The sequence below is a fragment of the Perissodus microlepis genome, chromosome 23 (assembly GCF_051167445.1).
Source record: "Perissodus microlepis isolate ML-2025 ecotype Zambia chromosome 23, ASM5116744v1, whole genome shotgun sequence".
NCBI classification, from domain to species: domain Eukaryota; kingdom Metazoa; phylum Chordata; class Actinopteri; order Cichliformes; family Cichlidae; genus Perissodus; species Perissodus microlepis.
Genome location: NC_140482.1, coordinates 5,644,768 through 5,671,384, shown reverse-complemented (window position 1 = coordinate 5,671,384; position 26,617 = coordinate 5,644,768). Strand labels below are relative to the sequence as shown.

General features: G+C 39.4%; 1 protein-coding gene across 1 annotated transcript; it reads left to right on the top strand.

Moving 5' to 3' along the window:
* Positions 1 to 1,209: 1,209 nt before the first annotated feature.
* LOC146360855 (protein-tyrosine kinase 2-beta-like) lies at positions 1,210 to 26,617 on the top strand. The gene is made up of 30 exons (XM_084921918.1): positions 1,210 to 4,975; positions 5,072 to 5,403; positions 5,817 to 5,995; positions 6,551 to 6,638; positions 6,711 to 6,790; positions 6,879 to 6,941; positions 7,349 to 7,403; positions 7,498 to 7,638; positions 7,862 to 7,933; positions 8,062 to 8,163; positions 8,495 to 8,609; positions 9,720 to 9,759; positions 10,025 to 10,056; positions 10,157 to 10,204; positions 12,879 to 12,973; positions 13,126 to 13,207; positions 14,598 to 14,698; positions 14,787 to 14,902; positions 15,139 to 15,239; positions 15,360 to 15,449; positions 19,477 to 19,681; positions 19,782 to 19,887; positions 20,846 to 20,893; positions 21,310 to 21,429; positions 21,594 to 21,626; positions 22,457 to 22,481; positions 22,728 to 22,762; positions 22,887 to 23,021; positions 25,758 to 25,838; positions 26,137 to 26,617. Exons 2-30 carry the CDS (start codon positions 5,200 to 5,202, stop codon positions 26,383 to 26,385), a joined length of 2,841 nt encoding a protein of 946 aa, XP_084778044.1. The 5' UTR covers positions 1,210 to 4,975; positions 5,072 to 5,199; the 3' UTR covers positions 26,386 to 26,617.

Genomic DNA, 26,617 nt, shown 5'->3' with positions numbered 1-26,617 from the left:
TCATGACCTTCTACGGCCCTGGTTAGCTCTCCCACAGTAACTGTCTCCTGGAAACTCCTCTATTTTCATGAGACTGTTCTTGGAGACATAGCAAACCTTGTGGCAATGGGACATATTCATGTGCCATCCTAGAGGAGTTGGACTACCTGTGCAACCTCTGTTGGGACCAGGTAAATGATAAATGACTGGTTCTTACAGCGCTTTTCTCTTTTAACTGAGCACTCAAAAGGCTTTATATAACATGCTTCATTCACCCATTCATACAAGCACTTTTTTCTATGCTTAAGTGTTCAGAGAGGAACTTGAGGTTAGTATCTTGGCCAAGGATATTTGACATGCAGACTGGAACAGCCAGGGCTAAAACCTGTAGATGACCTGCTCTACCACATCGCCTCATGCTACCAGTAGTGACACTGGCCTTAGTCAGATAAAAAACTAGTGGAAAAAACAGTCAGAAAAGATGTGGAGGGAAAAAATATCGGTAAAACCATTCCTGTTTTGAGGGTTGTCTCATTGTTGCCCTTCTAGTGCACCTCTTGTTAGTTTCATTAACACCAAAGCCAGATTAATATCCCACAACTTTATCTGACTGCATCTCTGCGTTTTCATCTGCAAAAACAGCATCTTGTAGTTTAATGATCGATAACTAATTGTTTCAAATAAAGTGTAAAATGTTAAATGACTGCACCTCTAGAAAAGTGTGACACAAATGCACTGATCTTAGACTTCAAAGCAAACTGGGCTGGGTCATGTTGGGTGTGAAAAAGAAAATTGATAGATCACGCTAAACAGGATGTCACACTAAGAATTTATATATTCCAAAAGCTTTAAGTCGCTTCAATGTGTGACTTCTTTCTGCCGCTGCCAGTAGCTGATGATATTTACAACTCGCATGTCTTCGATTCATTTGAATTTTATTTTGTTGCTGCACAAGCCTTCATTTCATCTGTTATTATGAGTTCCACGCAGGGTCTGAGCAGAATGCCACTAGCTACCATCCTCCATAAAGTAAACCCCAGATCTCAGTGACCAGCCTGGCCAGAGCTGATAGTCAGCATGCTGACTTACTGCTTCTGAGTCTGCAGAGGAGAAAACACAGGCACAGATGCTGAGCACACACCCAGTCTGAAAAAAGTAACAGAATCTTCCATCTTCCATCCCTCTATTTTTATAAATATGTTATAAATTATGTTCAAATACATAATTTAAAAATGTAGATTATGTAAATTACTCCATATTGTGAGACTGTTCAGTGCATGATGTTCTTAAAGCTGCTGGCCTACAGTCAAATTCCACTTGGCATATTCCTTTGGCTTGGCTGCTGTACAGATAGAAGGCATTTCTACTGATTAAGTAATTAACAGACTAAAGAAGAAAATCAAAATCAAACAAGTAGGGAAACAAATGCAAGTTGAATAGTTGGAATATCATAAAAATCACCTGATAAAGGTTAACCTGGTTCAACATGGCGAGCTTCATCACCAACAAAACGCCAACTGATATCTTTTGGAAGATGTTGTCTACATCCACAGATCCATCTCTCCAATCGGTTGGATGTGATTTTCAGGTTGTTGTGCAGTTCACTGTGGAGATGATTTCACATTAAAAAACTGTAGAACTAGCACCGCCTACTCTGCCTTTAAGCTGATTGGCTGTCTCTGGCAAACAGAAGGCTTAAACAGCAGGTGGGCGGGGCTTCTGTGCTTGAGATGACCATATTGAGTGTATCCGCTATCTAAGATATCACTTAGAATCAAGAGCAAACACAAATGTCAGCAGTGCTTAGTCTGTTGCAGTCTGACCTGGGCCTACTTAAGACACTGCTTGGAGTTATAGTAAATTCACCGTGCCAAATTTCTTAAGTGTTCCCGAGGTATCACTCAAACTTATCACTTTATTATTTATTACCTCATATATGCTCTGTCCAGGGGCAGCATGGTGGCACGGTGGTTAGCACTGTTGCCGCACAGCAAGAAGGTCCTGAGTTCAATTCCACCATCAGGCTGGGGTCTTTGCATGTTCTCCCCGTGCGTGGGTTCTCCCCGGGTACTCCGGCTTCCTCCCACCGTCCAAAGACATGCAACTTGTGGAGATAGGTTAATTGGATAATCCAAATTGCCACTAGGTGTGAATGTGCGAGTGAATGTGAATGGTTGTCTGTCCCTGTGTGTTGGCCCTGCGACAGACTGGCGACCTGTCCAGGGTGTACCCCGCCTCTCGCCCTATGACAGCTGGGATAGGCTCCAGCGCCCCCCGCGACCCTGAAAAGGATAAGCGAATGGATGGATGAATGCTCTGTCCAACTCTGCTTGGATAAGCAGCTGCTTGTTGTTTTTGTAACACTGCCAAAAGGGAAGTTGGTGAATAAACTATGCAAAGTCAACACTCATAACACGTTATCTTTTTTCAACTGCTGTAAATGCAGATACCAATAGATAGGCAAATAGTTAATGTCAACCAGTCAACATCAGCCAGGCTCTGCTCAAAACATCAGTGGGTGTGTTTTCCAGTGGAAGCCACTGCAACTTGCTCAGAGGAGATGAGGAGGGCAGGAAGTCAAAGTAAAGGACTAAAAGGTTCCTGAGGTGATTAAAGGACAGAGCAAAACTGCTTTGAGATGCAAAATCACAACATCACACACAAGGAATACTCACATACTGAACTCATTAATTGAAATGTGTGTAATATGAGCATCCAGTATATAAATGACAGAGAGTGTGTATAGAAGTGTTCACTTACAAATATGTTTAAGAAAACAGGATGAAAAGAACTTCTTGTGCAAAATTATTCATTTTATAATCACATAGATCGCATTACTTTACCGATCTTTGATAATATGAAATAATCAACAATAGATTTACAATATTTTTCTTCAAAATATAGTGGAGAAGAAGTAGAAAGTAGTATAACATAGAAATACTTCAAGAAGTATTATAAGACAATATCAGACAAATGTACATTTTCTTGAGTACTTTGTGTTGGCGTCTGCTAGAAAATGCAAAAAGGTTACACTCGTACTTGCATGTACATATTCCATATGCATATGTGATCCAACCCACACACGTCCATATACTCATTTAGAGAACCACCTAATTCTTTCTCAAAGTCAACAGAGGTAAAACAAAACCACTGAGGTAGAACCTGAAACCAGGAGGCTAAAGAATTTTCCATCATGGCCACCACAGGGTACGCCTTGCCTCTAAACACATTTGCAAACTGTCCAGTTGCATCTTTAAATAAATCCTCTATTTAGGACAAACATTTTTGTTATGCAAAACAAGAGAACTCCATAGATAAGCTGAACCTCTTATAACAGGATGAGATATACAAAATTGTCAGATGTACTTTTGGTCAATTAAGGTGGACAGCTCTTGGTGTACTCCACAGTAAGTTAGAAGTTCAATAAAGACCTATGCTAAAATGGTGATCTACAGCAGGTTCAGATATGCTGACACTAAACATAGTGTAGTTTAAGCTTAATTACTGCTCACAGAAATGATGACCTTTTGATGGTGCTAGATAAAACATTAAGACACCATCGCGGTTATCCTAGTTTTTTTGTCCCTAAAGTCAAGCTGGTGATTTAAGCAGTTTAAAGGGACTTATTCTGTTCATTCTAACTCTGATTCTATTACAGTAGCTTTGAATGATTCATAGTTAAAAAAGAAAATCCTTATTTATCTTACACTGGCCCTTTTTGTAGCCCCAAAGTACAGCTGGGGCTGTGAGCACTTCTACATACAGGGCTGTGCAAAAGTCTTGAGCTATATTTCATTTCTTTATATTTTGCAGAAAAATCAAAAGTTGGTGCCCCTATTTATTAAAATATGTGAAAACATATATGGAAGTACAATATATAAGGCAAAAAGACTGTTTGTACAACCACCTTTATTCTTCAGCATAGTCTAATCTGACATTTCTTTAAGTAGTCTTCAGGAATAGTTATCCAGGCTTCTTGAAGGACATCCCAAGCTCTTCTTTGGATGTTGGCTGCTTATCTTCTGTTCTCTATCAAGATAATCCCACATTGCTTCAATGTTGAGTCACAGACTCTGGGGAGACCAATCCACGACTGATAGTGTTCCACTCTGTGCTTTGCTATGTGCTTCTTTGTCAGGTCTTTGTCTGACTTTTTCCTGTTTCTTAAGGACGCGACTTTCAGATACTGTTGATCTGCTGAATAGAGTATTTAAGCCTGCCATTTCTTCTTTTGTCCTCCACTTGTCCAGTTTCCTCACATTTTTCAAGGATACACTGCACACCATGCTAAGATATGTGGGGATCATCTTTTTTGTATCTTTGTATCTTTTCATATACTCAACCAAAGAAATGGGAAGGAGTTATGTGTTTTTGTGACAGGCTGTCACCAGAAAAGTTCCTAAAAAAACAATTGAAAATGGTTCTTTTGCTGATTTATCCCTTGAGATAGATGCTTTTTCTATTTTTAGCTTGCTTAACAAGTGGGGGGGAAAAGAATTGGTAGCCATATCTACATATGTGTCTAGATTTAAAATTCATGCAAGTTGTTCCTTTTACATATCGCCTGTTTAGTAATCAGGCCACACTTTCCAATTTCACCTGCGAGGTACTTTTGCTGACTTTTTGAAGAGGAAGCAAATGTCCCGTGGGCTATGCCACTTTTGCACAGCAGTGACTTGCGGTTGTGGACTGTGCCATTGCATGTAAGATGGGGGATGACACAGCGGTTTCATCAGTCCTGTCAGTTTTTCTGTAGCTGCACTTCAACTTCCTCATTTGCTCGTCAGTGCTGTTTCCTCTTTCGCGTACTGATATGATTCTTGTTCAGCAGACAACTTCTTATAGGTCTGCTCTTTTAATCTCCAGAAGAACACAAACAACACAAAACTTTGCTTTACAAAGTAATAGGTGTGCGCTCTGTCGCTGGGTTTGAATAGTCTTCGTTTTTCAAAGACCGCATGAACATTGAGCCATACGTGAAGCTTGTACAAGACTGGTGAGTACAGAGGCATCGCAGCAGAATTTAAGCCATTTACTGACACATGAAAGCTCTTTAAGTCTAACAACACGGTGATCTCTTACATGTCCCCAGCTTCAATGCGCCCCTACCTGTTTTCTGTGTGAGGGAGAAAGAAGCAGCAGACTGAAAACTTGGACAGTCATGGATGTCTAAGTGCAGTAGCTGTTTGTGTGTCTGTGTGTGTGTCGAGTGAGTGCGTGATGTCGGGAGACACCAGCACCCTTTCCTGGAGGAGCATGTCTCTGACCAGCCAGTCAGATTCCTCGGACCTGTCTCCAACAGCGGGTGTCCACAGGGATGCCTTCTCCCAGGTGAAGATCATCAAAGTGTGTTTCCTCAGCAACAGCCCCAACCTGGGCAAGAACTTCAAACTCATCCGCTGTGAGGAGGGGTGGACTGTCAAGGTATACCTTTTTTTACTCTTACTTCATACTCTACTTTCATCTACTCTAAGACTATAAAAGCTTTACTCTGCTGTGCTTATCAGATAGACTGAAATGCTTTAATAATGTTCTGCCGCCCTGCTTTCAGCTACTCTTCTCTAACTTTTCCTGACTTTATTGGCATCACTGCACTCAGATGTATTCTTCATACCTTCTTCTAGGACAACAAGGAAGTCTGTTTTGGATTTCTGATAACAGGATGCACACACTGATAAACAAGCCTTGCGCTGGCATTTAGCCTTCGCTTGAGTTCTCTAAACCTACATCAGAACGGAATTTATTCACATGATACAGCACGCGTTGTAAAGTTGATTCCAAACTTGTACTGGAAAGCTAAAATTCAATGTGCTTCTCTGTAATTATTTCAATCCCAGAATCTAATCAGCACGGTGCTGTCCAGCGGATGCGTTGGTCCAGAGATAAAATACACCCAATGCTACGGCCTCCTTCTCAAACACCTCAAATCCTCAGAGATACACTGGCTGCACCCTGATCTCACTGTGGCTGAGCTCACCCACCGCTACGAGCAGCAGCACCTAGAAGCTGAGTGGAGGTTGGTAAACCTGTCACATCGCTGAATATTTTGTTTTGACTGGTTTTGACTGGGCGGTACACTCAGAAACATAAAAAAGGATTCTTCGGCAAACATGAAGCGATATTTTTGAGTAAAATGCAGCTGAAATGTATAAAATCAAAGCTTTATTTATTCATATGATTAATCATTAAAGAAATGTGCTTGGTATGTACAATCTTAAAATACAGTAAAGATACTTTTTTTTAGCCTTTTTTGGATAGGGACAGCTTAGAGAGACAGGAAAGTGGGGAGAGAGAGAGGGGAAGACGAGTGGCAAAAGTCCACAGGTCAGACTTGAAGGCAGGCCTCTCCAGCCATACAGCATTTGGTCGCCTGTGCACCCACTGAGCTAAGCATCCCACACTGAAAATATTCAAATAAAGTGTACTCTATCTATCTAAATCTAACAAAAGTATCGATACTAAGCCAGGAATCTGATATCTCACAAATAACCAGCTGACATTATTGCTATTTGTGATATCTCAAAAATAATATAAAGTTTATGACCATGAACTGTGATCTTTATTTGTTCAGATATGACTTGAGGATCAGATACATCCCATCAGACTTTATGGAAAAATTCCAAGATGACAGAACCACCATGCTCTACTTTTACCAGCAGGTCAGTAAAATTGTCAGTGTTTTTGCACCTTCGTCTTTGCGGTTTAATTTAGGTTTACACGTTTACCCTCAGGTACGAAGTGATTATATGCAGCAGTATGCCTCAAAAGTAAGCGATGGAATGGCTCTACAGCTTGGCTGTCTGGAAATCAGGTAACATCTCATGGACAAAAGAAAAACTGGGCAATAATTGTGCATACTTTCACGGAAAACTGATGAATGGTACTGTTACTACTTACAGGAGGTTCTGCAAAGACATGAATCCAAACGGATTGGAGAAAAAGTCAAACTTTGAATTTCTGGAGTAAGTTTAGCATGCATAACCTTCCTACTTCTCATGCTACTGCCTGTTTACCTTTTACCTCAGGCCTTTCATGCCTTTGTGGTACATGCGTGTGTACCACTTTATTGTTTTTGTTAGTTGTTTTTTTTTAAATAGGCCTGCGCCACCTATTTAACCAGCATTTCTCAGAAATAGAAGGGCTTTCTATTTCTGAGAATTGATATGTGGATATGTGGTGAAAGGTGGATGAAAAGGAAGAGTAAAAATGACCAGATGCAGTCTCCGGTTAACACAAAAAGCTACATAAAGTGCATATTTCTAAAAGTGAAAGTTTCACATTACATATTGTTCTAAACTAGAGAGATGCAGGGTTGCATCAAGTTTTTGTTTCATTATAGCTGTCTGACTTCCCTTTATTCCTCCATTAGGAAGGAGATAGGACTCGACCTCTTCTTCCCCAAAGAGCTCATTGACAGCATGAAGGTATGGAGCCAGAACATTTCGATACAATTTCTGCCTGAAGTTACAGGATGAAATAAAATGTGCCTGATTGTCGCCGTCTGCATCTGTGTATCAGCCCAAGCAGCTGCGTCGCATGATCCAGCAGACATTTCAGGGCTACTCGACTCTGAATCAGGACCAGTGCATGGCGAAGTTCTTCACCACTCTGTCTCAGTGCTGGTGCTTCACGCAGGAAAGCTTCGCCTGCCAATTAGTGGTGAGTATTTGATGTGTGCACTGGTTGTCACGTATACTGGCACTGAATAAAACAAGTGGTTACTGAATTCTAACAGTAAAAACTTGTTTTGTTTGAAGATAAAACGCAGTGCAGTGCTTTATATATTTATGTTTTTCATTTCTTTGTGTTCACAAAAATGGGATCTCTTCTCTTCTCAGAGAGGTTTCAAAATTATTAATGTGTGTGCTTTGTGTCTCTGTAGCAAGGCTGGAGCTTAACAATAGACTTAGTTATTGACCCTGATGGGATTAGTCAGCACACTGAGAACTCGACGGTGAGTTTGAACTTTCTCTTACTTCTATTAATTTTTGTTTGATCTCTTAAAACAAATCTGTCATGGTGTGTGTGTGTCTATTTATATATAAATATTATTTATTGTCTAAATCTTTTAAATCTTTTCAGCCCATCTGTTTGGCCAAGTTCTCTCAGGTCCGCAGCATCTCCTGTACTGCAGAGAGTGATGGGCGAGCTCTGCTCAAAGCGCACATTGAGGGAGCCAAACAGGTAGCACTGAACTTCCTGATTTGTTTAACTGCTGTATTTTGTTTCATTTCTACCTTTTTCATCAGTTCCCTGGAGGCGTCAAATCGTCAAAGACTTCCAGGGAAGTAATGAAAAAGAACTGATGAAATTTTGAAGTACAGTAGGTGTCATTATCCCCATCACCGGGGGAGAGTGATAGGGTTTATGATCTGGATTTTTTTTTTTTTTTTTAATCACACTGCTTTTACAAACAGTAGTTGTGTTGTAGAAGTCGCATTGACTATATCTTAATGCACCCAGTGCTTTTTAGTTCTTAGTGCAGATTAAATATCATGTATCTTCCACCCTCCAGCCGCTGTCAGTGAACACCTCCTCCCTGGCAGTAGCAGAAAACATGGCTGACCTGATTGATGGCTACTGCCGACTGGAAGGCGCTGAACGTTCACTTATTGTCAGCCCCAACAAAGGTAAAAGTAATGTCCATCCATGCAAAAAGTAAGGGTCTTGAGATTAAAAAATGTCTTTTACAAGCGTGTCCTGGCCAGAAAAAGAGCTGTATAATGGAGTTGCATAAACTGGTATCACATGCATACTGGATATTTTACGATATATTCATGCAGAGTGTGATTTTGAGAAACTTTATGGTGTCATTGTAACGTTGTAGAGCGTGATATTGAAAAATAAAATGTGAGTTGTACAGCTCCACGCCCTCTCATATAACATATTATGTCTTTAAAGGTCAACTTTGACCTTGGGCACTAACAATGAAGGTCGAGGTCAAACACTTACCCAACCTACATACTCATCCCCCCCAAGGCCTAATATATTGTTGTAAAGTTTGAAGACAATCTATAAGAAGCTGTGTGTAACATAAACTTCTGAATGAGTTTCACAATTGGTGTGACTTTGCCCCCGTTTTGACCAAAATTAAATCAGCTCAGGCTGTTTATGCTATCTACCATCACACAAAATTTGAACATGATATCTTGAAAACTGTGGATGCTAGATTTCTAACAAAGAGACAGACAAACAAACCAGGAGAACCAGTTACATAGTCCAACTGTAAACCAATTGCAGGGTGAAGATAACTGCATTCAAGTCATTTAAATCACCTAAAATAAATTAAGAAAGACTATTTCCTTAAGTTTTGGTTGATTCTGCAGCTCATTCCAGGGGGAAGGAATGCCTATCCACCCATCTTCTTAACCACTTATCTAGCTAAGAGTTGTGGGAGGGCTCAAGTACGTCCAAGTTATCATAGATTGATAGGTCGGGTATAGTTTGGACAGAGTGCCAGTCTATTGCACTCTTTTTTTCTTTTTCTTTTTTTACATGATAACATGTGACATTTCCATGTAACCCACTCATCCTGCTTAATCCTGGCACTTACTTTTGGCCTCTTGGCTCTCACTTTCCATGAATTTGATATTACATTTGACATTAAAAAATAAAATTAAGCCATGTTTTTCCCACTTATTGCAGTAAGGTTTAGTATAACAGAGCATGAAAGTGTGGAAAGAACCTTTAATTGTCTAATCCTACCACCTATGCCTTAACCAGATATCTGACTCTTACAGGGAGAGATACGCGAATGAAACTTCCTGACATCCCAAAATGGTGAGCGTGATGAGTCATATTGGAAAGTTGTGGGTTTTTTTTTAAATGTTATTAAAGGTGACACATTGTTTTCCCTTGGTGGGGATAATTTAGTAGAAGCATAACGTATGTGGGTGTAGTTTATTTTAAGATCTTCCTCCTCTGTGTTCATTTTTTCATATGTCTACCGCTCACAGCTGATATGTCACAAATGTTTGCTGAAACGTTTGCTTGTATACAAAATGTTACAGAAAGAAAGAAACATTTTTCTCTCTTCTTCTTCCAGTGCTGGTTCCAGTGCTCACAGTAAAGGTTTCAGTAAGTACTAATCCAGCCTCTAGAATTTTACTTTTAACTTTAAAAGCAATGTATGTATGTATACTAACAATGTGTTTTTCTTTTATTCGTTTAACTTTAGATTCTGATATTTATGCTGAAATCCCTGAAGACGGAGCTGACATTAGTGGTGAGTAGTATTTTACTTTAAATCAAAATTGATCCTGAAGCTCACGCAGATTGTATCGCTACCAATGAGCCAACACCATCTGTCAGTTAAGGTGTTTGTGTTATTGCGATGGTCAGTTGTGGGGATTTTGTTATATAATCCCCTGCTGCTCTCTTCCTTATTGAGAAAGAATGAAAATGTTAAAACATTGTTGCAAAACAGCAAACTAAGAAAAGCTGGAGTATTCAAAGTGAGTAAGTGGAAAGTTAAAAATGTACACGTAAAAACTTCCCCGGGTTTAACCAAAATTATACAGTACTGTGCAAAAGTCTTGAGCCGCCCTCATTTCTGTATATTTTCCTTCCAAAAAGACTGAATCTAGTTTTGTTTTTTGTTTTTTTTAACGTAACCTTGAGCTTCCTGAAAGTCTTTTAATGTTTTTCCTTGGACATTGACTGCTCTATACCAGTTCTATAACTTGGTTTGGGGTTTTTGTTTGCTTCTTTGTTGTTAAGGTACTTCACACTTATGAATCATTCAAACATAAAAAGGCACCTAACTCAAGGGATGAGCCAGTGTTCTGTTTTCACATAATAACTTGGCAAAGAACCAATTTCTTTAGTTGAATCTATAAAAAATGATTTAGATAACACAGTTTGGCAGACATACAAATAATATTTATGCACCAGTGAGGTGATCCCCAAAGAGCTGTAAGCTGAAAGCTTGGGATTTCTCAACATTGTGTGCAGTGTGTCCTTAAAAAATCTGAGGAAACTGGACAAATGGAGGATAAAAAGAAGAAATGGCAGGTGTGGGAGATGCATCTGGCTATTGATGGGTTGATTGATGTGTTCGCTGGAGCCTCATCAGAAATGGTCTTGGTTCAATGGCCAGCTGGTGTCAACAAGTACCATCAAATTTTGATCCACTATGAAATACTATCTGAAAAGCAACTGGTCGACAACTGCTTCATTTTTCAGCATGTCAGTGATCTCAAACACACTGCCAATGCAGTTAAAGAACACCGGGGTAGAAACCCAACATTATCAGTCACAGATTGGCCTCCCCAGATCTCGGACCTCAACATTATTGAAGCAGTGTGGGATCATGTTGACAGAGAACAGAACAAAAGGCAGAAACATCCAAAGAAGAGCTTTGAATGTCCTTCCAGAACCCTGGAGAACTATTCCTGAAGACTGCTTAAAGACATGATAAGAAAGCTGCCTTTAGACTATGATGAAGAATAAAGGTGGTCATACCAAATATGGACTCTGTTGGAATTGTACAAACTCTGTTTTTGACTTATACAGTATTTTTATATAGGTGCACAGATGTTTCAATAAATAGCTGCACCTATTTTCCTGGTGGTATATTTTTGGCAAGACTTTTACATAGTACTGTATATTTATTTTGGTTTACACCTACGCAGGAAGTTTATTAGATGACAGCTGCAGTGAGGAGTTTACACCTTCTGGGTACTTGTAGTGGCGTGTATGCGGTACCTTTGGTGCAGGCTCTCTGTGGCTGGTGTCAAATACTTTCGAGTTGCAACATGGTCTGTTTCACCTCTTATCCATGTCCAGTTCCACCTCCATACTCTGGATGTCACTATTAAACACAGATATCAGGGCTTTATATATTTATAGAAGTGCATTGATTGATAAATATTTTAGGGCATTTAGATCTTATATATTTGTTTTCTTGGTGCACTACTAAAAACAAAGGTAGCTTTTCCTTTTTTTTCTTTTACACTTGCTTGCTATGTTCCTTTAAATATCCAGGAGATGTGGGTAAGTAACAAAAAGTGCCTGGGTTGGAGAAAATTTTGCAATAAAATTAAGGTTATTATTATTAATATTTACATCAAATTATATGCATGAGCTGTTATCACCATCAAAAGAAATAAAAACCCAGAAATTGGACACCAGACAAATAGAAAATACAAATACAAAAGCCTAATATCAAGTAAATTCAAAAGTTTAAATCAACAGAGAAGAATACAGGACAATCCAATTTTGAAATGTGTGTTTTGTGAGCTAAACGAACTTCCCAGGACCCGTGTAATGGTTCCACTTCATTGGCTAAATTGGGCAACCTAAGGCTGTCATTGGAAGAAGCCAACAAAGAGAAACAATGCTAATAACAATACTAACAGTAGCAGGCCTTGCTAAACCCCTCCTTACACTCCTGCCTTCCTCCCTCAGTGTATAAGTACAGTGGTGGAGGTGGGGATTGTCTCTTACTGGAGAACATGATGCGTACCAGGAACTAGTAGGTGATAACAGGAAGGTGGGAAGAGTAAGGAGTTAGTTCTTTCCAGCAGGTTACGCTGATGATGTGACAGTTCAACACATATCTGCACCTAAAAAAAAGATAAATAAATAAATAAAAGTGTGTGAACGTGAGCCTATAAAGCTCACATTGTAGTTTCACTTTATATGACTCGGAAAATGAACATACTGCTGCAAAGTGTGACACAGAGGATGTAAACGTGTCCCAGTAACATGTAAAGGAAGGAAGTACAAATAGTGGCAAACCACACATCCTGTTGTGTGTAGGCATTTCTTTTTGTTTTTTTGTTTTGTTGTCTTGTCTTGTTTGAAATGAACAGCTTTACATTTACAGCATATCACCTACCTTTTAAAAGAGGGAAACGTGGAGTTTTCTCAACCTGTGCCTTTGTTTCTGTGTGCAGAAAGGTACAAGATCTCCAAGGAGGATTTCGTTGTGGGACGGATCCTGGGCGAGGGATTCTTTGGAGAGGTTCACGATGGAGTTTATAAAAGCCCAGTGAGTCCATCTGTTGTGTTGACTAACTAGCCTCACGCTAAGGCTCAGACATGCTTGATAAGAACATCCAACAAATATCCATCAAACCCAAAGCTGAAAATATGAAAAAGGTTTGCAAATGTAAACCACTGTGCGTGTGTGTTTGTCTGCAGACAGGGGAGAGGATCCGAGTGGCCATCAAAACATGTAAGGACTGTTCAGCTGATGTAAAGGAGAAGTTTCTCAGTGAAGCCGGTGAGTGCATTGCAGCTGCAGTGATTATTTCCTTTTCTTTTCACTACACATGTCAGCCAGCATGTGCAGGGGTTTGTGACGCAACTGCAGCACGTAGGAATTTATAACAAAAAAAGCACTTTAGGGGCAAGTTGGGTCTTATATGGGTGGGTTCATATATACTTGAAAATGAAAGCGTTGGCTAATTTTTGCTTAAAGAAGTAATGAGTAAAGTGTGGCAAGCCAAGAGTGAAATGTGCTAGTTTAGATCATTTGAAGGTTTTTGCACCAGTAACGAGGCTGATGTAGTGAACTTCCTGTTGTCTGCTTGTGGTTTCATGTAATAACTACGGCTAGATGTGTCTGGAAGGCGCAGGTTTTATCATCCATTGCAAAAACATCAAAGCTTGAGACATAACAAGCTTTGATGTTTTCTGTTCTCAGATAGACAAAACATTCCTGAGGTCCGGATCTTTGCTGATGGTTAAACTGTTTAAATCAAGCGTTACATTTTGAAATTTCATGGTCACAGGACGAAATATCCGACATTTTTGTTACGCTTTTTCCCCAGAAATGCCCTGCTTCTTCTTCCATGATCATCAGCAACACTCTTCTTATTTTCTTTGTTTAATCCAGCATTCACATTTGCATTTCTATGTAGCACTCGTTTTGGTCTCAACCTTGTCCTGTTGCACTCATCACGCAAAATGAGCAACAGAAACTCCTCTGGAATCAGGTTTTTAGAGTTAATCAAACATGCACTTTTGGGTGAAAACTGTATGACAGTAAAATATATAATAACATTCAATTAAAGAGATGTGGGGTCTTTTGGGGGATGCCACATGATGGCTCTCCTCTGTAAAGTAAAGTTGAACATGTTTTATTTTTAGGCCTATCAAACATGAGCAATTGCCCGTGCTCATCTGATAGGAGGGGCTTAGAAAAGAGAGGGGAGAACTATCGATTTTGCTTCTGAAGAAAATAATTATAATCTTTCTCATAAAGTATGAACAAGACTTGCACGAAAAGCAGAAGTCAAATGTATTTTTAGATAAAGAGCTTAGGTTAGGCACAGTGATGTGATGGTTAGCACCATTGCCTCATAGTGGGAAGGTCCTGGGTTTGAATCCACCACCTGCCTGGGGCTTTTCTGTGAGGAGTTTGCATGCTCCCGGTGTTCTCTCTGAAGCCATGCAGTCAGTAGGTTTAGGTTAATCTGTGTAGTTGTCTGTCTCCTTGTGACAGTCTGCCTAGGCTGGAGTAATGCTAAAAAAAATTGTAAGCAGGACTTTGGGGCTAGTATGGCTTTTGTTTTCTGTAAACAAAAAGCCATAATATAACCAAGAACCATTGCTGCATGTAATCTCTGTCTGTCTCTACATTAATAAAGTCTGAATTCTCTCTGTTAAAGACTTGATGAAAAATCTGGATCACCCCCACATCGTGCGTCTGATTGGAGTCATTGAGGCCGATCCTGTCTGGATTGTCATGGAGCTCTATGAACACGGAGAGGTATGTTTTTGTGTTTTTATTCTAATGGTAAACCTAAAGTGTCGCAACCTAAACCGTGACTTGCAACTGTGCCTTGTTTCGCTCACAGTTGGGGAACTACCTCATAGAGAACCAGTACAGCCTGAGCACAGCGACGCTTGTCCTCTACTGTCTACAGATATGCAAAGCTTTGGCTTACCTAGAAGGTCTCAACATGGTGCACAGGTAGCACATTTTCCACAAGTAGTGTGCTTTCATTACCTGCAGTGTATTTTAAGAAAGAAGCTCAGCAAGACTGAATAAAAAACATTTTTATTTTGCAGAAACTTTAAAGCCTCTCTGCATGTTGTGCAGATATTAAGTGAAAATGGTTTGCATGCTGATTTCTTTTGGTGTGATGGTTCTTTATTCTTCGCGTCATCCTGTGGTTTCTATTTTCTCTGTCTGTCTGCGGGCCATAGAGACATAGCGGTGAGAAACATCTTGGTGGCGTCTCCAGAATGCGTCAAACTTGGTGACTTCGGCCTCTCTCGCTACGTAGACGAACAAGAGTATTATAAAGGTGCACACATCGACAAGTTTCGAATGTTTGTAGAAGTCAAAATAAATGTCATGTTTTTTGCCTTGCCCGTTTAACTGCACCCATTAACTTAGTGAATCTCAATTTCTCCTCTGTGTGCAGCTTCAGTGAGTCGTTTACCAATCAAATGGATGGCGCCAGAATCCATCAACTTTAGACGTTTCACCACAGCCAGTGATGTCTGGATGTTCGGTGAGAAAAAACAACAACAAAAAAATGCATTCTCTCAGTTACACATGCAGGTCTTTACTCCGTCTGAACACAATACAGGCTTTTATTAAACCAGGAACAGAAACAAGTAGTGCTTAAAGTTAGTTTCACCGCGGTACAGCTTGAGGTTTTCACTCAGTTGATTTGTAATTCCTCAGGCTGTAGACTGATGTGAACCATGTTATTTAGTCCTTCCATCTCTCATAGCACACAGTTTTTGGGCTGATGTTAATGCTTGAGGAGTCCACTTCAATTTTTTTTTTTTAATTTAGAGCCAAATCACAACAACAGCCGTTTCACAGCAGCTGTTGTTTTGGCATCTTGAGGCATGTGAGGCTCTGCAGCTAGTGCGTCAGCCAAACGTTGGGAGTTTTTAAAGATAACCCACCTCAGTACTCAGCGACCCATCTGTGCAACATAATGTGGTCTGCCGCTTCATGCCTGAGTTACTGTGGTTCCCAAACGCTTTCTCTTTGCAGTAATACCTCTTACAGCTGGTCGTGAAATATCGAGGGGGGAAGAAATTTCACGAACTGAGTTCATAAAGATGCAGATTGATTTCTGTAAAAGCAGACTGTGCCTGATTTTACACACCTATGTTGGGCTACAGCTATCGATTTTAGTGATCAAGTGTTCTACCGATTATTCCATTAATTAATCGAGTAATACCCAACAAATACTTATGTCTTATTAACTACTAAAACCAAGTATTCAAAAGAGAAAGAGGCAGGTCTTTAAAAACAGCTCATAGGTTTCCAACCTAAAATAAGTCGTAAATTAAATGGGTTTAAGTCCTCTGAGAAGGCTTTCTTATGCTGGGCTTACACTGTGCGATTTTTGGCCCATTTTGAGCCAATTTTTCAGTCGTGCGACCGTTTTGGTGATCGGCCCGATTTTGGCCTTCATCGTGCGTCGTGCATCGTGTAGTATACGTGGGGTAACGAGAAGCGATTAACACCTCACGACCAGCTCCCGATCATCAATCGCTTGGTCTGGAGGAGGGTGTCACCGCAGCTGCTCACACTGCGCACGCGCAAACACATAAACGTCGGTGAGCACAGCAGTGCAGCGTGTGATCTGGACACAAGCGATGGAGGCACTTGTAGAACTTTGGAAAGCTCATCCGAGCCTTTTCGATGTGGTCTCACAAAATCATCACAACCACAACAACCGTGACAATAGTTGGATTTACATTGCTGCTCAATCACAGCTGCTTGATCAATGTTTTTCACTAGCAATTTAGCAAAGTTGATGGTGGTGTGTGTGTCTGTGTGAGTGAAAGACAGAGAGGGAGAGCGAGCGACAGATTTTCTGTTATAACCTTCATTTTTATGGACGCGCAGTGTGAGCACTCAGGTCGCATCAGAGCATCGGGCTGTATAGTGTGAGACCCTGCATCGTGACCTACAAACTTCTAACCCCTGCGAGTCAATCGTACAGTTTGAGCAGGAGCGGAATCGCGCGACTGAAAAAATCGCACAGTGTATGCCCAGCTTAAGTATGTGTGTCTGTGTGCGTGTGTGCATATGAGCAAGTGTGAAAATGTGATTGAGTATGTTTGTCTGTAAGCCTTTGAAAGAGCATGTGGCAGCTACAATGAAGAAAAGTGAGCATATCAACTTTCTCAGAAGTGAGCACTTTGATGCAACGCTTCCTGCTGCCGAAAACAGGCGTGCTGGTGTTTGCAGCTGTCAGTAATTATTGTTAATAATATTTAAGTGACCCACCTAAAAAACCCAGGCCAGAGGCTCAGACTTTCCTGGAACATGTACACATTTTTAAAAAATATTTTTTTAAAATATTAAAATATTATCAATACAATACAATACAAAATGTATTTATGTTTTATATTAATCATTTGTAAATCAGTGAAACAAGTGAACCAGCCATCATCATTTTACATTGTGGGCTACAAAAAGCCCACAAGTGGGCCATACCAGACCACTGAGACTACGTTACGAATCGTAAAATCACCAAAAAAAAATGCTCCTTGTTAAAAAAACTGTAATTCCTGTAGTAGATGGTGTCAAAATAGGAATGTGTTTTTCATCGTTTATCTACCAATTAATTAAATAGTTGTAGATTGAGGTGCTTTATATTGGAACATAAAGACCGTACAATAATACAAATCAATCAATAAGAAGAAAAGCTGTAAAACTTAAAGGTAAAAATCTATGCACTTCTTCACATTTTCCAAAGCTGTCCAATGTCCCACATTCTGGCCCCGGACCGTATGTTTTACACCCTTGCTGTAAACTAATGTTACTAAAGCCTAGAATTGAATATAATTTAGTATGCATGCTGCATATTATGGGGCGCCGTTTTTAAAGTGAAACATGCTGAAATTAACGGCAACATTTTTTCACATTTAGCTCAAAACCTTACAAAAACATGTTTTTTCGAGTAATTTTTTACAACATTTAGTAAAATGTTTGTAACTTTTCATCAAATGTTAAATATTAAATCTAAATGTTAAATGTTAAATCTAAATGTTAAATGTTAAATCTAAATATTATATTTAAATCTAAATGTTAAATCTAAATATTATATTTAAATCTAAATGTTAAATGTTAAATCTAAATGTTAAATATTAAATCTAAATATTATATTTCAATCTAAATGTTAAATTTGCATGTTAGCCTAAACATTTAGATTTAACATTTAGATTTAGATTTAAATATAATATTTCGATTTAACATTTAGCATTTAGATTTAGATATAATATATAGATTTAACATTTAGATTTAACATTTAACATTTAGATTTAACATTTAACATTTAGATTTAACATTTAGATTTACCATTTAGATTTAGATTTAAATATAATATTTAGATTTAACATTTAGATTTAACATTTAAAATTGTGTTTTAACTATGAAAAGTTAGAAATATTTTACTAAATGTTGTAAAAAAGGACTCGTTTTGAGCTAAATGTGGAAAAATGTTGCCGTTAATTTCAGCATGTTTCACTTTACAAACGGCGCCCCATAGCATGTTACTAGTAACAAGCGCTGCAGTTTTGGACATTTCCTGAGCTTGCCAGTAACAGCTACAGCTCCGGTAACAGTGTGTATAGACAGACTCCTCTTTATTCTATTACAGCGTCATCTTCACTGCTGCTGTTGTTTCTCATGAGTCTTTTTGTTGAGATAAGTAGGGGCTGCTTGAGCTTAATGGTGTAAGACATTTTATTCACACGCGTGCTCCTAAATACATTTGTACTGGTTTTAGTCACAAATTTAGGTGAAAGGCTCACAACTGTGCAGTGGTCAGTGGCAGCTGAGTGCTGCATAGTCGTGGTTTAACAAAGCATCGCAGTAAAGAATTTACATTGGGGATTTTTTTAGTAATCAAGTCTCTCAGTGAATAATTGCAGCCCCACACCTATGGGACTGAAGACATGCTCAGTACTTTTGTTCATGTGATGCAGAGGTGTCAAACATACGCGGGCACCAGATTTGGTTGGGCAAAGACTCCAATCTGGGCCAATGGACAGCTTGAAAAATGTGACAGAATGCATAAATTTTCACATGTATTTTCATAAATTTTACAGCTTTTCCGATTAATAAAGACCCTTCCCTGCCACTGAAATTTATACTGCACCAAAGTAATTAAGTAGCAGATAAATGATGACAATAACGCTCCTGTTTTTAAAATATCTACTATAGAAATTAAATTGTTTTTCCCATTTTTTACAGTCAGGTCACAGGAAAAAGCATGATATAAAATTATTCATTTTTCTGAAAAAATCACCTTGTTTGATTTGAAACAAAATTAAGTGTCTAAAGATCATGAGTGTGTCTCTCTAAAATCTGATGTTCAAGCTTAAATCATGTCTGAAATAATAGTTTAGTTGGGAATCATCTTAGAGACAAATCTGCTGATGTATTTATAAACCGCATTTGCGTGATGAAAGTGTAAGTGCCAGTCTCAGTGTGAATAGATAAACATAGATTATTTTTAATATAGCTAATCATGTGTGTGTGTGTGTGTGTATGTGTTCAACCAGCTGTTTGTGTGTGGGAGATCTTCTCAATGGCCCAGCAGCCGTTCTTCTGGTTGGAGAACGGGCAGGTGATCACCCAGCTGGAGGCGGGCGTTCGACTCCACAAACCGCAGCTCTGCCCGCCCATCATCTACTCGCTGCTTACCCGCTGCTGGGCCTATGAGCCCAGTGGCCGTCCCAGCTTTGGCCAGCTTGCCTGCTCCCTCAGGTGCACACTCACCTAACTGACCACATGACCCCCAGTACCTGCAGAAGGACTGATCCCACTATTCAAAGTTATATAAACTGATGATGCCTGTGTTTAATAGTGACATCCACAGAATGGAGGTGGAGCTGGAGAAAGATGAGAGGCGAAACAAACCACGGTCCAACTCGATAGCATTTGATCCCAACCACACGGAGCCTCCACCAAAGGTACCACACATGCACCAATATGAGAATCTCAGAGGGTCTAAACTCCTCCCTGCAGCTGTCTTTAAATAAACTTCCCACCTAGGTGTAAACCAGCATAGACAGATTAGGCTGAATTACTGCACACAGAAATGACGACATTTTGATTTTGTCAGATGAAATCTTAAGACATCAACAGTTTCTGGTTCCTTACAGTCAAGTTAGTTGATTAAATGACTTAAAAAGGACTTTTTCTGCTTATTTTATCTCAGTGTTTTTCACTCTTTGTCTGTTATAGTAGTTTGACTTAGTCATAGTTCAAAAAATCTATGGAATGGAAACAAATAATGTGCTTTTTGAAAAACCGTTAGACAAAAATTGCCTGAACATACAATTTAAAATTGCTTCTTTGCTAAGTTGTCTGTTATGTGTTTACACATTACACTGGTGCCTTTTTTATGCTTAAATTATTTATAGGTCATTGTTAAGTGGCTTAGTGAAAAAGCAGCCAAAGACCTTCAGAAAGCCCGTGGCACAGATAAAGATCAAGAACTCAAAGAAATGAGGGGTGGCTCAAGACTTGCACAGCACTGCACACACATATATTTTTGTTGCGTTACAACGCATCTTGAAAGTGAAATACACCAGAGTTTCTGCTTATTAAATATGTCAAACTTTTCACTTTGGTCTCATAAATGAAGCTGCAACTGCAGATGCTACATGCTAGTTCCTCCATATTCAGGTTCCTAGAAAGCTGGAGATAGTGTGGAAGTGAATGGGGAAAATCCAGTCTTTCTTTAACTCACACAGATCACTTTCTTTTTCACAAGCAATTTTCAACCATTTATCTTTGGTTGCCTTTTTTATACGCTTATTGTGATTTTTAAAATGTCTTTTTTCATGTGTATGCAGTTTAAAGTTATGTGCAGAATGAATTATGTAAATGTTTTAACCTACATACTGTCCTCTTTCTTTCTCTTAGCCTTCCAGATCAGCAGGCAGCACCCTTCCCCAAGGCTCACACATACAGGTATCTAAACACACTTACACACACAGATATACAATAGTGTACACATACATGTATATTAGTGTCTAAATTCAGATTCAGCTTCGCGCGTCCCCTTACCCAGGAAACACATATTCAGTGAATGTTAATACAGTTTTGAAATTTGAAATTTTACCTTCACAAAACTGCTTCTTATCAGCAATTGCATTATTGATCTTTTCATATTGACTGGAGGATATAGTGGAGGAAACAGAACATGTGACAAAATCATTGAAGGGGAAAAACTGTTTTGCATAAGCAACTGAGAAAAAGTTACAAAAAACACATGAGGTTTTAAATAACTATCTGCGCTGTATATAACTATCTGCACCAGTATAATAAAATTAGTAACATGTCAAGGGCGTGTGTGTGTGTCTGTGTGTGTGTTTGTGCATATGTAGGTACCTCCAAAGGATAGCAGCCCAGCATGGGAGAAAGAGAGAGTGGAAGAAACTTTGGAAAGACAAAGAAGAGAAATGATGATGGACAAAAAGTGGCTGGAGCAGGAAGAGAAACAACTGGTGAGAGATCACACACAAACACACACATAATGCAGCCAGGTTTGAACCACAGGAGTTTAGCAGTGTAACAAAATGAAGTGATACATGTCTGATACTATTTCATGGGACTATAATTGATTACACATAAAGCACTAAAGCTTATTTTTAAATGTGTTTTCCTGTAGGGTCCTGTTGTGGGACGAGATACACAGATCGAGGTACTTTCTTCTTCTTTTCCTCTTGTGCAAATCATGCTTTGATCAGCGCGAGGCAGAAACCCAGTTGAAAATACAGCTGCTCGGCCATGCAAACCCATGCCGTGAAGCTCCTGATGCACAGTTTTTGTGCTGATGTTAATACCAGAGGAGATTTGGAGCTCTGCAGTGTTTGAGTCATTACAGTACTAGCTATAGCTATGCAACCACCTCAGCAGTGAGTAAACCCACTGTGCAACTTTAAGTGATTTCCCACTTCCTGGCGGAGTTACCATGATTCCTAAATGCTTCAGATTTTCTGCAATACTGCCAACATTTGATCTTGAAATATCTAGGTGGGAAGAAATTTCATGAACTTACTTCCAAGGTGCGAGGAGAAGGACAGAGATCTGGTGACAGATCTTCCTTAATGCTTCAGCAACACATGAAGCATTAAGGAACAACTTTATTGGTTGACCAGCGTGTTTCAGCTTATGGCTTTCATCGTGGTCACAAGTCAAAACACGTTGGTCTTTTGTCCATATAGTGTAAAACTATAAATGTTAAATTGATCTTCCATCTACAGTTCGAGCTGACAAAAATTCAGTGGTGACTTGTTTTCATCAACAGAGTTTAAACTTTTAAGACACAAACCTTGTTGTGCTTTAAATAACTCGTGTGGTTAGCTTAATGAGGAAGTTGATTTACTCAAAAATGTGGTAATGGTGTGGGGGTTGGGAGGGTGATTGGTTTAAACATATTAGTTTCCAAAGATTATTAAAACGCTGCTGGCTAACCGTACTCAGTTAAGTTGATAAAGAGTATCTGTGTCACTGTTTCTCTGTTATTTGCAGCTTCCTCACAACAGCTCAAAAAACGGTGAGTCCACTTTAAATTTTTAGGTGTCTTCAGCGTACATACACTTTTCTCTCTTTTAACTGCAGTGTAACGTACAAAATTAATTAATTAACTAATTAGTAAGTTTCAAATTTACTCCAACATTTATAATCCTTTTTTTTAAACTGTTAAACATCAGCTGTTCATGGAGTGTGCAAAATCCTGTGCTGTTGGCATTACTAGTCTGATACATGGCTTTGATTTATTAGATTCTCTTCTGTGTTTCAGGTCCTCCACAGAAACCTCCAATGCCAGCTGCACAGGTAAAAGTGCACAATAAATTTTTCATCAAAAATAGTTAAGAAAGGGTTGAAAAGGTTTAAATGTGGACATTTTAAAGCTTAAATGAAGCTACGTGTCAGTAAGAGCTTTCTTGTACTGCTGCAGCCTCGTCCCACAGCTGAGCTGGACCGATCAGGTGATCAGGTTTACACCAGCGTCATGGCGATGGTGAAACAGGTGGTCCAGCTGAAGAATGATGTCAACACACTGCCGGCTTCTGAGTATCCCAATGCTGTCAAGGTAGGTCTATGGTAGTATCTATGATACACTGAGGATCACCTTTTTTCAGAGCACACAGTACTGACAGCAGAGGGCGCCGTTGGTTTAGCTCAAGCAGACATAAAGCTTTCTATCAGGTGAAGGAGAGTTTATACAACTAAACATAAGTTCCAGCATTTAAAACATGGGACATTTGTGGTGTTATTAAAATTAACAACACGTGCACTAGAGGGGCAACAATGAGACAACCAATGTTCCCTCTAAGCTGCGCACGTGCGCAATCGTGCACTGCTGGCACGGTCTCTGCGCACAGAAAGTCTGTGTTGCGCACAAAAAAATCTAACCTGAATTGAAAATAAAATTAATACTTTAACATTTCTGTTTTTCAGTGTTAGTCAGTAAGTGACTGGCTGCTCCCGTATGGGAATAGAACGATGCCACCTTATCCCATAGTCCAGCCAATGATGCGATTGACATTCGTATATACGCAGCTAATCAACGTCGTTGACAGGCTATGACAGTGTCCTTATGCGCCGACACCGGTGTTTTAGCTAGCAAAGCGGGCTGATGTGGAGTGAAGCCACGTTAATGACAACGTGTACAACCATTGGAGATGTGAGCAGGACAGACGAACAATTGAGGGAAAAAGTGTGGACTTTATACCAGTTTTTAAATTGTGTTGATCGGCCACGTAAAACCAGAGTTATGATAAAAAATATATGTAATGTTTGGTTTTCTTCCTGAATACTGTCGTTGTTTATATTTACTGCGGGAAGTAGTGATGTGTCGGTCGGCTCTTAGAGCCGGATCTTTGATGTGAACGACGCGAGCCGGCTCCTTATTGGGAGCCGTGGGTTTTTTTTTTTTCTTTCTCTCACCCTCTCTCTCGCATAAAAACTCCAAAACACGTAAAAACTGCAAAACACGTAAAAACTCCAAAACACGTACAAACTCCAAAACACGTAAAAACTCAGAAGCACATAAAAACTCAAAACACGTACAAAATACAACAGAAGTGCTCCAGGATGCTAGGGGCAGTGTTGAACTTTTGTTACCTAGTGGCTACACAAGCCAGCAAGTACCAACGACCAGATTTGGTGTGTGGCAGTAACAGGTAAATGAACATTTTTTTTAATTATTTGAATATATATGAGTGCTTGTGTATAAATACACAAACAATACACATATGCTTTCAATTGTGTAATTTAAGTGATCTAGGTAGCTCTGTTTTGGAAGTTCAGTTAATGCTAAAAATTTGTTTTGGTGTTTGTACGTGCTTTGTCTCTAGGGGCCACTGCATATATTTATATATAAACATGTATAAATAAAACTTCTTTTTTTTTTTTTTACATTAGTAATTCCTTTTGTGCATAATTTTATATTATTGTTAATAATAAATTAATTAAAGCAACAAAACAACCTGAAGAGCCGGTTCGGAGCCGGTTCGGAGCCGAAAGAGCCGGTTCTCTAAAAAGAGCCGGTTCTCTAAAAAGAGCCGGAAATCCCATCACTAGCGGGAAGAAACAGTAAAAACTGCGTTTTATAAGGAAAACGCTCGAACGCACTCTCCGCCTATCAGCAAAAACAACACCAAAAAACTCCCCACCCTTTCCTATTGGTGGAAAAATGTACCATGTCGACCAATCAAAAAATTATATGGCAACAGTTGTTTAGGAAGGGGGGAAGTTTTAGGAGTGACGGCGGTGTTTTGAGATGTGAGAGATTTGCGACGTTTAGCGCAAATCTTGTGTAGCTAGTGTGTAGCTAGTGTGTAGTGTAGTCAATAGTTTTGTCGTGTGTGTCAGAACAATGAGGCGACTGCTGAATATTACAGATGTTACAGCAGTGATACATCTCCTGTTGTCAGGCCTGCAGGTTGCTGTTGTTCTCCTTTATCTCATAGTGGACAGAAATTATTTTTTGGAGTGGCACAAATAATTTGTGTGGCATCAGATTTGATGCAGAACAGCTGATTGTTCTGTAAATAGTTTGAAATGTTTCTTTAAAAAAACGCCTTGGCTGCATTTTTAGGTAAACAGCTGCAAAAAACTTTGTTGTTTGCATAACAACAAAAGAAGTAACTATATAATTAATTGCCCAACGTTGGTCATTATATACTGTATTTTGCAGACAGAGAGTTACAGACTCTCTCCCAGACCACAGACTCATACTCATAATACAAGTTAGAGCTTTACAGAAAATAAAAACAAAGTTTAACTGTTTTTTAATTTTTAAGTCTTTTTAATTTTCATTGTAAGTGGGCTAAAGCAGTTAATTTAAAGTGGTCTAACATAAATGTAAATGCTGTAATTTGATTATTTTAATAAACCATGTAACTTGGATGGATTCGATGCTGGTGTGACCACAGTGCAAACGTCTGCTGTTGCTCACAGTGGTCCAAGGGACCGCTCAGGGCGTTTGTGTGTTCGCTCAGACACGTGAAAAATTAGAGGGAACATTGGAGACAACTCCCAAACTCATCATGTCCATCATTAGTGCTGTAACTGTACAATACACGGACCTTTTTTCAGGAGTAGTTTGAGCCACTGACAGTAGAGGGCGCTGTTGTTTTAGCTCATGCACACATAAAGCTCACTATCACGTAATGGAGAGTTTATACAACTAAACATGAGTTCCAGCTTTTAAAACAAGGAAGACTGTTTGTATTTGAGTAATTGATCATTTTATCCTTCCTCGTCCTTACTTCCACGTCTCTCACTCCATTCATCTTCGCTTTTCTCCATCATCCACTTGCAGGCAGTGGGTATCTCTCTCCGGACCCTGATTCAAAGTGTTGATGAGATCCTGCCCTCTCTGCACTCCTCTGTCACCTCAGAGGTAGGTTTCAAATATTTTCTGCCTTATGTTTTGTGACAGTGTATGCATATCAGCCAGCAGACCAGATGCAGAGGGATTTTCTTTGAAGATTCACATAAACAGAAGTTATGTTGTGAAACAACGTTAAATACTCAGTGCAAAAAGGCTTTTTGGCTTCTATGTGTGTCAATATAGAGATTATTACCATTTGACACTTTATGCCATATATAAGCATACTAGATCATCTTTTCAGTCTTTATACTTTTTTTTTTACCTCCTGTTGTCTGTATGATCTGATCTTCCTTCTGCTCCATCCTAGATTGAGGGCACGAAGAAACTGCTGAACAAGGATTTGGCAGAGCTGATCAATAAGATGCGACTGGCCCAGCAGAACTCCATAACATCACTAAAGGAGGAGTGCCAGAAGCAGATGTTAGCTGCTGCTCACACTCTTGCTCTTGACTCCAAAAACCTCCTGGATGCTGTGGACCAGGCTCGAGTCAGGGCCAACCTGGCCAAGCCTAAACGTGACTCAGAAGATGAAGAAGATTCTGGGGAAGACACATAGGTTCCCTGCTGATCAAACGAACTTGAAATTTGGCTTTAGTTATGAAAGGATCAGTTCTTTTCTTGAGGACATGTGGAGGCTATTACGGTGCAGCTCTGTCCCGGGGGGACAGGGGTGTATCAGCTAATGAAAGATGTCATACTGTATTTGTATATGCGCTTAAACAACTGAACTGAAACGCTGAATGTATTAATAATATTTGTAGTGTTTATTCTATATTTTTACTATTAAA